This window comes from Choristoneura fumiferana, chromosome 13 (assembly GCF_025370935.1).
Source record: "Choristoneura fumiferana chromosome 13, NRCan_CFum_1, whole genome shotgun sequence".
In the NCBI taxonomy this organism is placed as follows: Eukaryota; Metazoa; Arthropoda; class Insecta; order Lepidoptera; family Tortricidae; genus Choristoneura; species Choristoneura fumiferana.
The window spans coordinates 14044552-14062994 of NC_133484.1; the positions used below are offsets into that span (position 1 = coordinate 14044552).

General features: G+C 38.8%; 2 protein-coding genes across 3 annotated transcripts; both read right to left on the bottom strand.

Annotated features, from left to right (window-relative positions):
• Positions 1–7548: 7548 nt before the first annotated feature.
• Positions 7549–14677, bottom strand: LOC141434113 (mannose-6-phosphate isomerase-like). Of its 2 annotated transcripts, XM_074096399.1 has the most exons (7): positions 14074–14677; positions 13568–13891; positions 12817–12958; positions 11886–12062; positions 10480–10647; positions 9758–9960; positions 7549–9104 (listed from the first exon to the last, which is right to left on the bottom strand). In XM_074096399.1, exons 2-7 carry the CDS (start codon positions 13883–13885, stop codon positions 8898–8900), a joined length of 1215 nt encoding a protein of 404 aa, XP_073952500.1. In that variant the 5' UTR covers positions 13886–13891; positions 14074–14677; the 3' UTR covers positions 7549–8897. The 2 variants fall into 2 exon arrangements, with proteins under 2 accessions (XP_073952500.1, XP_073952499.1); XM_074096398.1 differs by lacking the exon at positions 14074–14677 and having other exon boundaries at positions 13568–13900.
• Positions 14678–15410: 733 nt separating this feature from the next.
• On the bottom strand, positions 15411–16924 carry LOC141434497 (uncharacterized). Its single transcript, XM_074096918.1, has 2 exons — positions 16711–16924; positions 15411–15826 (listed from the first exon to the last, which is right to left on the bottom strand). The coding sequence occupies exons 1-2, from the start codon at positions 16862–16864 to the stop codon at positions 15411–15413; spliced, it is 570 nt and encodes a 189-aa protein (XP_073953019.1). The 5' UTR covers positions 16865–16924.
• Positions 16925–18443: the final 1519 nt, after the last annotated feature.

Below are 18443 nucleotides of genomic sequence, written 5' to 3' on the forward strand. Positions count from 1 at the left end.
GGTATTACCGAAAAACCGGGATACCGGTCATTTTTTCGCCTCTTTTAATACCGGTATTAAATATCTACAAAACCGGTTTTTCGGTATTTTGACTTGTGCTTAAAATAGTAATAGTCGACTTTAATTTCAAACAAGAAAGCACTTTTAATAACTTGTCTTCAGACTTATGGCTTTTGAAGTTACTTACCTCTTAATCTACTTTCAAATTTACCGCGCACAAGTTTGCTTTGCTTATTTGTAGTGTAAGCTTTCTCGAAGTTGGACCTACCTAACTGGACCGTTTGTCCCAGGTATACATAGTCGTCAACAACTTCGAGCGCAGAGCCCCCGACTATTGCGGGAGTTGGGACAACATGGACATTAGTTAGACATGACTTTCGTCTTGCCCATGTTCATTTTTAGGCCAACTCGGTCGGAAACTGCTGAGGTCGGCGAGCATAGCACTGAAGTCTTCCATGGTCTCAGCCATGACTACATATCGTCGGCGAATCGAAGGCAAGTGAAGTACCCGCCATTAATGTTGATGCCTCGTCCTTTCCAGTCCAGAACCTTAAAAGCATCCTCCAATGCAACGGTGAACAGTTTCGGAGCGATCACATCTCCTTGTCTGACTCCCCGCTGCAGAGGAATAGGCTTCGTGCTCTGGTCATGTAATCGGACGGACATAGTGGCGTTTTTGTACAGACACTAGACACTTCAACACTTCGATATACCGGTAGTCAACTGCACCGCTGGAGAGCCTGCATCACAGCCCAAGTCTCGATCGAATCGAAGGCTTTCTCGTAGTCCACAAATGCAAGGCAAAGGGGGAAGTTATACCCTTCGGTCTTCTGTATAACCTGCCGCAACGTACATGTGGTCTACGGTACTATAGGTTTTCGGAAGCCGGCTTGTTCGGGACGCTGGAAATCGTCAAACCTGCTTGCGAGACGATTTGTGACGACCCTGAAAAACAGCTTGTAAACATGGCTCAGAAGTGAGATGGGTCTATAATTCTTCAGCAAGGTGTTATCACCTTTTTTGAAGATGAGCACCACCACTGTCTTCTGTTCCATGCTTTCGGTGTTCCCCCTTGGTGGAGGACGGAACTAAATGGCGTTTTAAAGTCCTTAAGGACTGGTTTACCACCCGCCTTCAAGAGTTCGGCTGTAATTTCATCGTCACCCGGGGCTTTGTCATTCTTAAGCTATTTGAGGGCCATACTAATCTCGTACAGGCTGACGTCTGGGATGTCTTCGTGATAGTGTAGGGTTAATCTAGCCCTCGGGTCTTTAGCTAGATTTTCGACGGGTGTTTGTGTTGTCGTGTCGCTATCCATAAAAACCTCTCGTTTTCCCCCAACAGCTCAGGTTTGGTTTAAATGATTCTGCCGTCGTCGGTCTTCAACTTCATTAACCGGCTTTGACTTACAGACAGATCCCTGGTAAACACCTTAGAGCCTCTGATACGCTCAATAGCCTCTTCAATGCTATTTATTAGTATTAAATCGGCGTACATCGCGCTTCAGAGGTTTTGAGATCTGCCTATTGAACTGCTGATAGCGACAATTAAGAGTCACCAGAAGACTGTAGCAGCATCTCACGCCTCACCTGCATGAGCCTAAGGCCAGAGCGCGAGAGCTTATTGGTTCTAGTACGGCGGGTTTTGAAGAAGTTAGATCCGATCGTATGGACAGCTTCCACAAACCCGTCGTTGTAATCGTCCACGTCGCTATCTAGGCATTCGAAATGGTTTTGAAGTTTGAGCTGAAAGCTCTCGGGGGTTTTGGAGCTGAGCTGGTTCCGGACGGAGCGTAGATTTCATCAGTAGAGACCTTTCAAGCTTGAACTGGATATTTAATGAGCCTCGTACAAGCGAAAGAAATTATGCGAAAATTTGGTTTGGAACTAATAATCGGTGAAACAATTTTCACCGAAGAATTAGAGAATCCAATTCCATATTATATAAGTATTAGTTAACAATTAACAACTTAAGTTTTTTATTTTAATACTTGCTCATTAAAAGGGAAGTTTATTAAATCTTGCTTTTCATGTATATTGGTTATATTTCAACAAAACAACAGACTTATACAGAAAGAAAGAAAAATAAAGGGAAAATATGGAAAATACCGAAAAATTACCGAAATACCGGGATACCGGTTTTCAAAATTTGAATACCGGAATAATACCGGTATTGCCATCAAGCCCAATACCGCATAGCCCTAGTAGTAACGTAAGCAAAGCCGCCAAATTAATACTTATACTAAACAGGTATTTGTATACTAACAGATCGATATCTGCCTATCGGCAATCAAATATTTTGTAACAAGAGGTTTGTCGACTTACGTGGTCTGTGCTGTTGCCTTAGCCTAAATTGTGATTTGATTCCTCGAAACAATCATACCCCATACTGTGAGCATTGTCGTTACATCGGAGACATTGAAAGGATACGAAATATAACTGCGCTTGTTTCAAAATAATAAACAAATAAATATCACAGGACCCTTGACACCAATAGGAGGGTAAAATGCGTGATATATTAACTGACCAAGTAAACCTAAGTAGGTAAACCTTATGCTGAACTTGATCTCTGAAGACAAGATCTACCTAGGTGAATATGGTATATATGGTCCTTGCTCTTAGGCTGTTCTGATTTGTTTTGGGGAAATCCATACAGTGTCTATTTTTGTCATGACATTTGATAGGTGCGTGGAAATATCGGCAGCTCATTAAATGTTAACTTAATACTTCTTCTTCTTAGACGACCGGATGGCCTAGTGGTTAGAGAACCTGACTACGAAGCTTGAGGTTCCGGGTTCGATTCCCGTGTCGAGGCAGATATTTGTAAGAAAAATACGAATGTTTGTTCTCGGGTCTTGGGTGTTTAATATTAAATTGAATACTTAAGTATGTATATATCTATATAATTATATTTATCCGTTGCTTAGTACCCATAACACAAGCTTTGCTAAGCTTACTTTGGGACTAGGTCAATTGGTGTGAATTGTCCCGTGATATTTATTTATTATTATTATAAATATTATTATATTTATAATTAAATGTATTTTCTTTCTTTCTTTCTTTCTTTCTTATTTATTTGTTATTTATTTATTTAATGTCTATATTTTATACTCTCACGATTTCCTGAGTTGTCGCACTCGCTGATTCTGGAGTTTAATCACTCAGATTGATCAATCATCTTGTTTTATTTTTAAACATTCAGCAACAATTACATTGTGGTTACAAACTAAATAGATGTCTGCAACCGGTGTTTAAGCGTTACATCGCGTCCGAAAAGTAACTGTGCGAATCAAAATTAGGTAAGGCCTTATGAAACCGTCCTATTAATTACAATACCTCTTTGGTCGAAGCGAATGCAAATTTTCCGCGAAGATAAGGCAACACGAAATAACGCGGAATCGCTCGGTTTTTACGTTGTTCCCACAGTAGCTTATCTTTCAATTTATAAAAGTAGATACTTAATCTACATTTTACTTTGTTAGTTTTATGTTTGGATGGAGTAGGTATGCTTCTATTGAAACGGAGTGAAGCGGACATGTACAAGATCGACCAATCACATTAAGTAGTTGACCGTTCACAATGTGGAGTTTTAATTGAATACCTACTGGCGTTCAATGTATGATCGATTGATCTTAAGTTAACATAAGTGAACTTAAGTTCTTTCTTCTTTTACCGGTATCATAAAAAGAAAGGAGACGCAATTAGCAAACGTGCTCGTAGTCTTGAATTGCAGTTTGAAATCTCTTGGACGCGTGTTGCAATCGAAACGCATGCTGACACATGTGTCGATATTTAGACAACTCCACGCCGCGGCAAGCCTTTATAAGGCACGTTATAAGTGGATTGGACAGTCATTCAAGCGACCCTTTCAAACAATTAAATTGAACTGAATTCGACGGATAATTTATTACTGTAAGTAAAGGCATGCCACGTATTGAAATGTATCAATTGGTCCGTATTTAGAGTAATAACTATAATAACGAGGGTATGAACGTTGTAAATATCAAAAATGCTCAGAATTAACTTGGCAATTAGGTATCGGTGCGTGGTGTGCCAAGCTATGTCGTAATGTCATTTTTTACGCCCGAACTGATGGCAACATATCCGTCGATGGTAAGAGATGGCTAAACGAGATCAAACATTTTTATAAGGAGTTGTGGAGCGGCTAGCGCGTCAAATGAGTCCTTTTAGTCGGCAGTGTCAATTTTATTTCCATCTACGGCCGAAAAGAATTTACAGGTTACTTCTATTCCTCAGTCAAGCTAAATTGGAAATTAATCTGAATTACGTTAATGTAATGGGTAAAGACATAAGAACAAGTAGCTTTTCGATGCAGTTCGCTTAGAAATTTAGGTAAGTAAATACAGATCAGTTCATGATAATTTCACGAGTCTATTGAACGAAATTTGTGCCTGTGAAGATTAATAAAATAATAGGAACAGAAATTTAGAACATGAAACTACCGTGAGACTCACTCATATTAAATGACATGAACATGTCGAACTAAACTCGGTTTAAGACGTGAGTTATCCGTTACAATATCATTTAATAGGAACAGGAATCGTGTAGGTAAGTAGGTAGTATGAGAATGGAACTGATGGTGAAGCAATAGGAGTAGGACTCCTCAACTATCAACGTCCCAGCATCGGGGAAAAGCAATATTTTGTAAAAGATGATGAGCAGTTGAGAATAAGCTTTGTAACCTAGATTTAGTTACATTGAAAAGACCCGTGTGGTGTCGGGTTAGAATTACACCTCTCAATTTTTTCCGTGGATGTCGTAAGAGGCGACTGAGGATATGGGCGGTGGTGATCTCTTACCATCAGGAGACCCACTTGCTCGTTTGCCATCCAGTCGAATAAAAAAAAAGGTTAAGGTACCGTAGGCGACAGGCTAGCAACCTGTCACTATTGTAGGTACCGTTTTTGTCAAACTTAAAACCTAAAATTGCTAAAAGTGGCTCCGAAGCGGTAACGTTTCGTGTGCTCTGCCTACCCCATTGAGGAATACAGGCGTGATGTGTGTGTTTGTTTGTGTGAAAAGCGAAAAATAAGTAGGTAAAGTCGCAAAAAATAAATCAGGCCGGTAGGACGTTTCAGATCCGCACGATCCGCTGCGGCAGATATTATCGCGGGTCACGTGAGAGTACGGGGTGATGGTAAAGCAATGCACCGCCCATGGAAACCAGCAATTCGAGGGGTATCACAGGTGCGTTGCCGGCTCTGCAAGTTACTTTACCTTTGTGTTCTGTACTGTTTATATGGTGTTCAATAAAGAGCCATTGTATTTGTAATTATCTGCACCTAAATAGAAACATTCACACATTCGATTCATTTACCGCATCTCCCGTCATACATTTCTCATTTGATTACGGCTGCTAAATGAATATAATTGTATGAAGATCAAATTAGTTCCGCTCGTAACATTTTTACACAAGAAGACTGCCGCTAGCATACCTACCTACTTTGGTTTTGTGAAACGAAATGGGTTTTTTTAGATGAGTTTTGTGAAAGAACTTTCGATGAAATTGAATTCTTTGGAACCGGTTAAAAAATGGTATTGCAAAAACAAATGCAATTTAAGTTTTTCACAAACTGCAGCGATGTCAAAGGCGAGGGTAAGAGTATTGTATCTTGCAACCGTGGTAATAACATTCGAAAGTAGCAAAAAGTTGTGCTGAATTCAAAATGCGAGTCGAATATTTAATTAGAGCTAGTCTTTTGTGGTAATGCCTGCACAGATTTCTGCACAGATTGAAAAAATGTGATACAGTACAAATATTCTTTATTGAACATCGCAGTTCAGTTAAGGTAGCAGCTTAGGTAATGCACATAGCAGAGGCAGGCCCGAGAGGAGATGGCGGGACGACTTTGCACTTTTCAGTTCGATTGGCATGCTCAGTGGCGGTGTTCAGTGGCGGTGTGGCGGAGGAAAGGAGAACCCGTTGTCCAGCAGTGCGACATATTACGGGCTACATAAAAAAGGTTTTATTTTGTATCTTAGTTCATCTTGCGTATTTTATTGGCGTGCAAGCGCACCCCACTCCCGACGTCCATCTCCGCAAAGTAACACCCGAATCAATCAATTAAGTAGGTACCTACCTACCTACTTATTTCTACGTTCTCTCGCGGTGAATCTCCGTATTCTTGGGCAATGCTCCTGTAATAAGTACCCGGAGTCGAATACCGTGAAATTGGCTTAGCCGTCCGCAGCCGCAAATCATTGCCAATCGATAATCCTTACTATGTTATAACACAATTTATTGGTTTGTTTGTTGCTTATTGCTTAACACGAAAAAAGCGCTGGAATGGGTACGTACGGAACCGGTACGTGTGAGAACCGCCTAAATAAATAAGAAACGGTCAAATACCGCACCGTATTGTAATAGTATAACCTAATTAACTTAGCAAAGTTGAAAACCCCCGAAATTGTCATTACAAAGTTTAATATCTCAAAAACGGCAGAACCGATTTTGATGAAACATATCTAAGAACAATCGCTAGAAAACCTGTTTTCAAATAAAAAAACCCGCATCCGAATTGGTTCACCCGTTTCTGAGCAAACACACACAGACCGGTCAAACTTTAACACCCCTATTTTTGCGTCGGGGGTTAAAAATGAGAAAAAAAACTTAAAATCTATTACTTCCAATCCAAATCCAAGCGAACCCACCTCACCCAATTCCAAAGAGAGTAGACTTCACATACCTACTACTTATAGGCCTCCGTTCGCAGCGATTGCTTCCACTGAAGGCGGACATAAAGCAATCGATTAATACTTAAAACTAGTTTGCTAATATCGTTCGGAACTTGAAACAAAAGAACTGGCCCTATACTACGAAGTGCAAAACTCGAACTTCATATATTGCTGTCGCGCTAGCGCTTATGTCATTTAAACGCGAATGAAAGGGATGGTGGGATACGCACTTCGATTTTCGAGTTTCGTAGTAGCCCCTCAGTTTTCTTTTTCTTTCTTCAGCAACACGAAGAGCGACATTAACATTCTGGTTGTACTGTAGTACCGTTTTTTACGTCACACAAATACGGCATGTAGACTCGAGGGGCCTTTTCGAAAAGTAGTAAACAAGGTTCAATCACTTTGTCTTGTGATTCAATATTATTTACTAACATCATCCAGCCTATATACGTCCCACTGCAGGGCACAGGCCTCCTCTCAGAATGAGAGGGCCTAGGCCGTAGTTTCCACGCGGGCCCAGTGCGGATTGGGAACTTCACACACACACACACCATTGAATTGCTTTGCAGGTTTGTGCAGGTTTCCTCACGATGTTTCCTTCACAAGCTCATGGTAAATTTCAAATGTAATTTCGTACATGAATTTCTAAAAACTCAAAGGTGCGAGCCGGGGTTTGAACCCGCGATCCTCTGCTTGAGAGGCCATAGGTCAAACCACTCTGCCACCACGGCTTATTATTAACATATATTGTCATATAAATACTGCGTAAACTAAAGCAGTCTCATAAATGAGTAGTTACCAAAAAATACAGGTGATAATTAGTGTAGGAGTTACGATTTAAAAAAAAAAACAATTTCATTTTACTTACCTATATTTTAAAAACATAATATTCGAACAGTCTTGTTTGAACAATCAACAATAAGGCACAACAAGCAGACATTTCAGACTTTAGTTCGGCAAACATTTTATGTCTTTTAACTAGTAAAAACTATTTTTTTTATTGTACACAAATTCAAAAGAAAATAATAATTAATAATGTACGGTTCCTCATGGAATCTCATTTTAAACTTATAATTATTTTTCTATTGGACACATCACAAAAGCAATCACGCACACAAGTTCAACAAGTAATACATAATATACCAGAGCCTGTTTATCAAAAAATACGGAACTAAAGAAAACTAATTATCACGATCAAACACTGTAAATTACAAGTTGTAATAGACGTTCCGACTATTTTGATAAACAGGGCCCGTATACAGAATAAAATGACAACACTATCTATACAATTCCATTTTGTCATTACAGATACAGGGTCTCGAGAATATGAAAATCACCGAACGTTGCGTCAATATTATCAGTTCGAACCTACCACAATTTAGGCAAATAGTTCAATTTGGAATAGTGCTGGGCGTTAAAGTCAAAATATCTTTATTCAATTTAGGCTATAACAAGCACTTATCAATGTCAAAAAAATCTACCACCTTGCGATTTATTTACATCGATTATTTTGCCTCGTTGGCTCTTCTGATGTCATAGACAATTCGCATTAACTAGTAGCATAAACGCTAGGAAATTCTGTCTCTCTATTACATGTGCAAGAGCGGGATGGATTCGCTTGCAAGACTTACAGTTTACGATAGTAATCGTCTTGGCTAGGGCCACTAAACATCTAACTCGTGCACCGTTTTCTCGCTTGTCACTTATGCGTCCTTTTCCTACACGGCGAATCGGAAAGGGTGCAAAACTATTGAAGCTGAGTGGAGACAGAATTACAGAATCCGACCAGATCATTTATCAGGTCCGACTTTAGTTGAAATTCACAACTCTCCTTACCCTGTTTATAATGTAACAATGAGACTAAAGAACTACTACAACCCTTTAACTAGCTCCTCTGTGAAATCTCTTGAGAATCTTCCTGTACCATTAGTACGAAAACACGTTGCATTTGCAAAGTCAAAGTTTAGTACAGATCAAGTGAATAATGTATCGCCATCCTATTTTGTCGGATAAGTTCGTATTTACTCGTATCTTGCTTTCTCAACTAGCTTCAGTAAACTTCAGTGAGCTACTTTTGTGGATCTGTGCAAAGTAATATCAGAATTAATCAAAGAAACTAAAGGACACAGACACACTGAGCGCCAAATAGAAAACGGCACACGTATAAGAAGATGCTTGGTGTCAATAAACTAACAACAGTCATCAAACATTGCATATGGCCTGGTAAGCCTCAAGATGACTGTCAGCAGCTGGTGAGAGCGTCAGTTGGCGACTAGCCTTCAGGAATATGACGACGCCGGGCCGAGCGGCCACTGGCTCCGTGTCACACGCCTCTCCGGACCCTGAGGTTATGATGATCAGGCTCGGACTCGGCCGGACCGCTGTGTTGTAGCTGTCGCCTGTTTCCACCTGGGAAAATGTAATAAATAAATATAAGTTTTTGTTACAAAATTCTCTTTTAATACAAGCTTTTTTTGCTGACTATACTTTTTGTTATTTAAGATTGGTTTTTGGAGTCTTTTTGTATTTTTTATCTCAACTCCAAATTTTGTTACTTTTACGGTCATCCCGTAAAACCCATATCGAAAATACAAACTGAAACATAGATGCACAGAAAAACCAGAAAAATACACCATTTTAGTCTAATAGACCATTTTAGTCTATTTTTCTGGTTTTTCTGTGCATCTATGTTCCAGTTTGTATTTTCGATAGGACCCTAATTTATCGAAACAGGCGTTACTTTGCGGATGGACTATAACCAATTCTAACATCTCACAGTCTAACGTCTGGTAGCACGGTGAGCGGTTGTTGCTCTGAGGATGAGATCTCTTTGAGTTTGAAACGTGTCAGTGTGGTGATAGTTGGGTTTGTGTTTTTTGTCTATTCTGACACTGTAGAAGTGCTGTATGAATACATATATTTGTTGCAAGGTGAGCAAAGTAATATTATAGTACTTTTTGTTGACTATGCTTGCATAGTTATCCAACTTACACATGTATACCAAATTCCGTTTTTCACAACCACCGGTGTCACAAATAGGCTATTGCACGATACAAACTTACCCTAATCTTAACAACGGCGAAGTCAGGTACTGGCGGCCGCCAGATGCAACTGTTGGAGTCTTCCATTTGCGGGCAGAAGAGCAGCTGGTCCAAAGAGTAACTGCTGTAGTCGAGCATCTCCACCAGGGTAGGAACATCTATCAGCTTGGGTGTGAGTCCAGCTCGCACCACGTTGTCGGAGCATGCCATGCATTCCACACAGTCTGAAAAAAAGTTTTGGTGTGATGTTTTAAACGAAACTGGAGGTATTAAATATACACTGTTTTACTGGAATTTTCACATGTTTTTTCTTTGCAGAAATGTTATGGGTGGAAAGTCAAAGCCCAAAGTAGCTCAACAATTTAGTACATCATCATTGGCGTTGTTTTCATAATCATAATTTTTGATTCATTACAAACTGTCTCAGTATTTTGGTTTATGTGAAAAAGTACTAAGGAGTTAAGCTACTTTTAAGCTTGACTGTAGGTACCTACCATAACGAAACTGAAATGGTAATAAATAACAAATTGTTGCGAAACTGAAAAAACTAGGACTTGACTTCAGTTATAGTGAAATAAGTTAAACTTAAATGAAATTGCAAAGAAACTGAAATTGTTACAACACTAAATTTTAATACAATGCTGCTACTACGACACAATGTTGACTTTACATTAAATCTGTAGGTAGATATTTTAAATAAAAAATTTCACATGAGCAAAGTAATGCCTGATTAAATTAATTACCTCCACTTAAGTAAGCATGCGGCAAGTTAGCGTTGAGGAATATGGCCTGTCCAGGGCGGAGTCGCAGGTAGTTCATGAAGTAAAGCGCGTAGCATCCTACGTCACCGGGGAACTGCGAGTGCAGTCGGCGGAGCAGCGGGAAGGAAAGGGCCGACTGGGTTCCCTCTTCTGAAAACAAACGGATTTTTTAAATAGAACTACATACTTAAAAAAAATTGCTAATGTTGCAAACAGTTACCAAGGAACTCAAAAAAAAATTGTTTTTCTTTCTCATTTGAATTTTAAGGAAAATGAAGAAAGCCGACGAGTCACGAGCGACGTTAACATTCCGGACACAGATGTCCGATTGTTCAAAATATTCCCAAAATTTATGGAAAAAATAATAGGATGGTTTTTGACGCCATTGACTAATAATTCCAAGACACAGATCTATTAAAAACTATTATATCTACAACCTATAAAAACCAGTAAAGGATTGCACATAAGAAACAACAACAGTGAGTTACATCTTCGGCCTCATCTACATGAGGTAAGTCAGATGTCAGTTGCCAGGCAATTCTAAATAATATAAACCGGCCAAGAGCGTGTCAGACACGCCCAAAATAGGATTCCGTAGCCATTTCGAAAAAATTAAGTAATATTTTTCTAAGGATTTCGTGTTTTATACAGAATCTTCCAAGTTTAGGTATATTTTATACCTTAGGCTGCTATATAGTCTTAAATTACTAATAATTCTCAAGCAAACTTAGCCGTTATAGTTTTCCTTGAAAGTTTGATATAAAGAAAGAAAGAAAGAAAGAAAGAAAAGTTTATTTTGGCTCCAAAATGTACCACCTAAAACTAAGACTAGAACTAGCACTAAAACTATGTTACTAGGTGACACGGCAGGATACCAAAAAGGGTCTCCACTCAGCATGTGTTGCCGCACATTATGTGCAGTAACGCTGGTTTTCTGTGGAGCCCAAATACTTACAATACAATACAATATACTTACTACCATCCTGAATTTTTTCAAATTTTTCCACCCACCAGTTTAGGTTTTAGAGGGGGGGGGGACGCTCGATTTTCATGAAAATTTGCACTAAAGTTTAATATTTCGCAAACAAATCACTGAATCGAAAAATCGTCTAGCAAACTTCTAATGGTTTTAAACGATACCCCACACTATAGGGTTTCATGAGAAAAAAAAATCACCCCCACATTACGTCCATGGGAGGTACCCTAAAAAAATTTTTTTTGACTTTTTTATTCTACCATACGGACAGACAGACAGACATGGCGAAACTATAAGCCACTATAAGGGTTCCGTTTTTGCCATTTTGGCTCCAGAACCCTAAAAAAACAAATAGAAACCGAAGTAGTTCGAAACTATTCATGAAGTCCTTGTCAACTTGAGTTTAAAATACCTTCTTTTTCCAACCGTTCACATAAGGTGTTTAAACTGGCAGCAATCACAGCTTTATCAGAGGTCATCAGGGAGCTGAACACTTGTTTCAGAGGTATGCCGCTGTCCCCATGCTCTTTGTGAGCTAGAAAAGTGTTGACACAATCTTCTGGTAATATCTTGGTTAGTTCTGGCAATTCTGAAATCAAAGAATATATTTTTATTGTTGATGTGAGTCAGTCAATTGAAAGATTCTGCTTTACTCAGTGCAGCCACATACATTAATATCTGACACAACGGAGCTTGCAAAAATATCTGATACAAGTCTATTTCTAGGGCCGGTAGGATGTGTCAGATATTAAATGCAGATGACTGTACCATAGGGTATAAATTGGCGATCATCAAAAGAATGAGTCGCAGTTTCATATTAACAATACTGGTGACTCTGATGAGTCGACTTAAATAAGATTCAAGTATTAGAATAAGTAGTGTAAGAGCTTGCAACGGACAAGTTTACCTTAAGTAGTATAGTGAATAATTAGTGATTACTGAAAACTTAGTGTTAGTGAACTATCTTGAACAGTATAATAAATAGTATTAGTGAACAATCAGTGATTGCCAAAAACTTAGTGTTGGTGAACTATCCCGCGAGAAAGGCATGTAGTGTATTGGAAAAAGAGGGTACCCTCACATTTCGTCAGTCTGGTTTTGTCAGGTATGTACGACGCGTGAGCTCCCCAATTTCTCTCGTTATTTCCGATACATAATACTTTGTTATAAATCACTCTATCAGTAATTGCCTAACTGTTCAGATAAGGACAAGGATCAGAGCAAAACTTAAGGTTGTCTTTTCTATTTCATATTCATAAAATTGCATTACTTATGATAAACGAGACTAAAGGTTTTTTTACCTACTTAATTAAGCTTAATTAAAAAATCATATTCAAACTTACTTTGAAGATGGTTTTGAATCTCCCGGAGTGGTCGGAATCCACACAGGGCCTCAAACGGTGTCAATGCTATTGCTAATTCGGGTTTGTGGTTTGGGTCTTTGTATAAATCTGGAAACTTTGCATGGAGCTCCTCAGCATGCGCCTGTAAAACCAATTAACACTATTTAATATTTTAATCTGGTTAGTGTGACAGAGAGCAGTGGAAGTATTGGGGGGAGGCCTTTGCTCAGCAGTGGGACAGAATAGGCTAACAATAATAATAATAATAATAATAGTGTGACAAAACTGTACTAGTCAGCATAATATCATGGAGACATGGATTGCATGGTCTAGTCTTGTTATTCTTTCCAATAACAATTAATTGAATAACATGAGGAGTTTACAAAAGTATTTCCAGCTGTCCTAGTTTTTTAGTTTCATTAATATTACTTTATCTAACCTAAACAAACAATATTAACAAGTCTACATGCTTAGCTGGAGCTAACTTATCATTATGTGTAGGAACTCCTACTGATAACAAGTATTGTTTAGTCATTTAATTATGGCTGTATTATTATTTATTTGTAGTTATGTTATTATATTCATCAAATGCAAACTTTTTTTTTCTAAATTTTTTTTTTGAGGCTTGAGTGTACCTTTGTGACTATGCCAGCCTCATTGAAAGACTCGATGAATGCAAACTTCAGTCATCAAAATCTTAATAACTAAATTTTATAATTTAAACATGACTTGTAAATGAATAAATAAATACCTTATTCGGATGTGCTTGAACAGACAAAGCTTTGCCTATGGACAAGATCTTGAATAAAAATGGCACTGCAACACCAAACCTCTTCTTTACCACTGGCCCGATAGCATCCAAATTGTCTTGGATATACTCTGACAAGAATACATTCCGTTCAATGATAAGTGAAGGTCCGTTTGGATGGGTCCCCATCCACAACTCAGCATATGGCTTGTCAGGATCAATAGTAATACTAGAGTCCGCACTGGATAGTAATTTGGCTACCATGCTGTCTTTACCCAGTTTGCCCCAATCATAGTTTTGTACTTTGTATTGGAGCTCCATAATACCCTGCAACATAATTAAGATGTTTTATTTGCATTTAAATAAAACTTTGAAAGCTAAGATTACCTTGGATTACCTAATAAATAATAAGGATTAAAACCTTAATCTGGCGTCCGTATTTTCTTTAAGTTAGTGGTTAAGTGTAACTATTGCTAGAAGTAATAAATAAATAACAATAAATAACTTACTTTGTATCGGAATCCTAGTTTTGTCAGTCAAAAGTAGACCTGTAATAAACTTACTATATTAAAAAACCGATAGAGACAAGACGCTGTGAAACTGATGGTAGTTTCAATTGGCTAGATTGGTTGGCAATCGATGATTGATAAATACGATAAAGTGTCGCTTTGTAAAATTATACCGACAACCTGACCGGACCGGACGACGACTGACGGACGACATTCCTATACTATACATTTTGACATTACATACTCTTTGCTGACGACTGTCCTGTCATTGTTTGTCATCAACTTAACGTCAATGTGTCATCTTACTGTCAGAAGCAATGAGAATAACAGCGACTGGAGTCGACTTGTAAGCTTGTGCTGAACACTGAACATACTCGTACTTCCGAACCGAAACAAATTTAAAATTTAAATCTAAGGATCTGTCCGCACTTTTTTCCGCGCGGTTTTTTTTTTCGTAATTCTGTAAGTAACACATATGAGTATCCGCACTGGCGATAAAAAACTCGCAGAGATTGTATGTAAAGGAAGAGATTTGTTAGATCAATTTCCCAGAATAACAAAACAAGTACTTAGCAAAATTTCCGTTCGCATTTTTTTCCGAATGTTTTTTTTCACACTATGTTTTATTACTGAAGCTTATTTTCACAGTAGTGTTTTTTCTACTTTTGCGTAGTTTTGGCCCTACGGGCCGATGCAAACTTGACATAACATAACCTAATCCTACCTAAGTATGTTTCTGTGTCGATTCTGTTTAGGAAAAAACGCGACTGAGAAAATAAGATTCAGCAAAAACGCATGTTGGGGAAAAAATTTTTTTGGGAAAAAATGCGAACGGAATTTTTGCGACTAGGAAATAAAGATTCTGGGAAATTGATCTATCAAGCGCCCTGTTTACGTGTACACGCCCATAGTAGCTACGTCTATGCAACAAATGTGTTTTAATGCAGCTCCTCCCCCCTCTACACTGTAAGAACACTAGGTACACTACTAATCACATAAATACAAATACTACCGCCACACCCCACTTCCTTAGTTAAAAACTTAAAATACTTAGATAGTTAGTTAAAATAGACGAAGAGACCAGAAATAAAAGGCTTGTAATAAAAATTGTCTTCTGAATATGGTGGCAAAAAAGACTATGATACAGTCACATTCTAGATGTTATAGCTTTATTTACATAATGGGTAGGTACATTGGTAATCATGTGGCACCAATTTTGCTTTTCTTCGTTTCAAACTGTTTAATATCATCTCTGAGACTATCAAAAATACGCGACGACTTCTTCGCCAACTTTAAAACGTCATCAGTGTGCCTCGTGTCGGCTATTTTCTTGGCGTCTATGACTCCCTGTCCATGCTTCGATGGTTGAGGAATAGCGAACCCAGAGAGCCTCGATTGTGTATTTCCACGTTGGGACCTTCTTCTACCGACTCGCAAATTCCAGGCTCACCAGCACCCAATTCGGGCTCGGGCGCGAATTTCGGATTCTGGCGTACATTTTTTCCCGATGACGGGTGATATTTCAACTCTAGCTCCTTTAGATCCAAGTAGGGATATTTCTTCATGATGACCAACTGTTCGTATTGTCGAAGGTCGGCGTCGCTCAATTTGTTCTTCTTTGTAGGTTTGTTCGTGTACAAGGCGGTGTAATTCTGAAGCGTATTGGTTTCGCTGAGTTCGGTTGGATCGTTTAAAGTAAATTTTTTGGTCCGGTCTGTGGTTCCACGATAGTTAGAATCGCATTTTAATGAACCTGGGGGTATTAAATTTGTTTAACATATTTTTTTATTGAAAAAGTATACCACTATAAGTAAAATTAAAATCTTGTAAAGTTTAATATGGATCCGAGCCCTCAATTTTAGAATCATTGCCTGACGTAACAATTTCTGGACCAAGACTTGTAAGGATAACGATGTTAACCTAAGTATGTAGATAAAGTCCTACTCATGTACTCAATCTCATATATACCTAGTGCCATCGCCATCCACGAAAACGCGTGATTTTGACAAAATTAGACATTAATAACATTGTAATAAGAACCACGGCACGCGTCATCGTGAATGACTCTACCTATACTCTTATGATCCTCTCTCAAGTTATGATCTAATCGTAAACCCCTTCCACACATTTGGCTTTGGGTTTTACCTTGGTTGGGTAAAAGCTACAATCTATCCTAGAACTCTCTTACGTCTAACCTAACCTAACCTAACCATTACAACTATTTTGAAAACGTGTTAGTATCACGGGTCTTTTTACTTCACTGTACCGTGGAGGTCGAACCCAACTCTATTTAAACCAGTGGTGCCAGCACCGGCTCTGAGGTCTACCTCAAGCCCCCCTCCTCTTGCTCTAGCTAGGCGCCAGATAGCGCAGCAAGAGGCGCAATTTTTCAGTTTCCAGTGCAAAATAAAATTACGCTACTTTGACAGGTGCGAAAGCTATGTAGACATTCTCGCTCTACCTTGGTCCAGGGCTAGAGCGGGTGCTGAATGGCGCAGTTACGTGTAACGCAAAATATATATAATTATTTACCACTATGAATAAAATTGCGTTGGATGTTACATAAGAGGGCTTCCTAAAGCCATTTGATTTTGTAAAGGTAGAGCAAATTAATTCAGAAAGTTGAATACAACTTACGATTACGATTAGAACTCAAACCAATCGAGTACCACTCCTTCGTTTCCCTATGAAGAGGAAACGTGTAATTGAAAGACAAACACAACAAGATACAAACTACGATGAAAGCTGGAGCATATTGGTGCATAATGTTAACTGTAAAACACTTTAACATTGATCTTTCTTTTATGTTTGTAATTTTTTTGCTCTGATCTGATTCATCACGAATGTGTGACATTTGACAGGCTGAAAAATAAAAAGTAACCCATAAAGATATAAATAAAAAAAACTCAGTAGTTCGGCCTTTTTAGGGCGGAGCTGAAACGAGTATCTTATATTTGATTGGGCCGTTTAACCCCTTTCCTGTTATCAAGAGTGAGATGGGGTGTCGGGGGCGTGGCGTGTTCCTGAGGGATGATGGGAATTCGCACCTGACGCGAGAAGCCCTCTCGGTCAATCCACGTGTCTGAGGTGCTCGAATAGCACGTGTGAAGTGCTTTCCATTAAAATGTCCTCAATGACGTGGTGAAAAAAAAACTTTACGAAAAGCCTCGTCTTAGCCAATTTAGCTTTAACGCTGCAAGTTTAAAAACTGCAAATAAATTTAATTGTTCTCGTTTGTTATACTCTGTCATTTCCTAATCATGTCGTCAGATTTGAACAAATCAAAAAGTTAAAAAGTACCGATATATTTTAAATTTAAACGTAAAGTGTGATCAGTAGTCCAAAAATTCCTAAATGTCGGGTGAGGCAAAAGAACCTGAGACTACAATTCGGACCCCACGACCGTCGTCACCACGCGAATTTTTCGCGCGCATTTACGGTCATCTTGAAGAACCTAAGGGCGGTGAGGCCAGTGAGGCGAAGGTCAGCAGTGTTAGCAGTCGAGGTAGCGAGTCGGGGTCCGATGTGGAAGTTGGTAGTGACAGGCAGGATGGCCCGCTATGGCCGCCAGCGCTGCAGCTGTGCCCGCGGCCGCTGTTACTGCCGCACCAGCAGTTGGCGTTCGGAGCTGGATTGGCTGCTTTTTGTAAGTGTTGCATACATTACTATTTCATTCCGTAATATTATTTTCATTAGCAATACGTTTCTTCAACGAAATCTAAGTTTTTTTAAAACAAATAAATTTTGTCCTGCGTACCTACTAGTAGACCACCGAGGAATCCCGTCCGACGATTCGAAAAACTTTTTAGGTACGAGTATTTAAGTAAATCTTTTATTCCATTCTATACCTACCTCCATATCCATACTTAAATGAATTATTCATGAATGTGAAACTACTCAAATTGCTGAACCGATTTAGATTAAATTAGGGTTAATGGAATTTAAGATCCTGGGCCTTCCCAGCCAGCTGCAGGTATGTCCTTACATATAACTTTTTTATGCCTAAAAGGGAAAATTCTGTAACGAAACTTCGTCATTTTAGAAATCAAATGTTGTCTTCAGAATCTTATCTAGGTAATAAACATAAATGAACTGAAACAATTAATTTCTTTGCTCACCCGCCTTTGATAGCTAGTTTATGCAAGAAATGTGTGTTCAGCAGTTCCTCTACCTCCACACATACATAATATTATTACCGATTTTCTAAAATCATTCCCTAAAGGAATGAAATAGAGGGGAAAGTTTTGAATATTCGGTGAAAGCTTTAGGGTGAAGAATGCTTTAATCGATGAAAGAGATGAAGAACCTCACCACAAATTTAAAATCTATGCGGGCAAGGCGGCGGGTAGTATAGGTAGTGCCACCAGAGT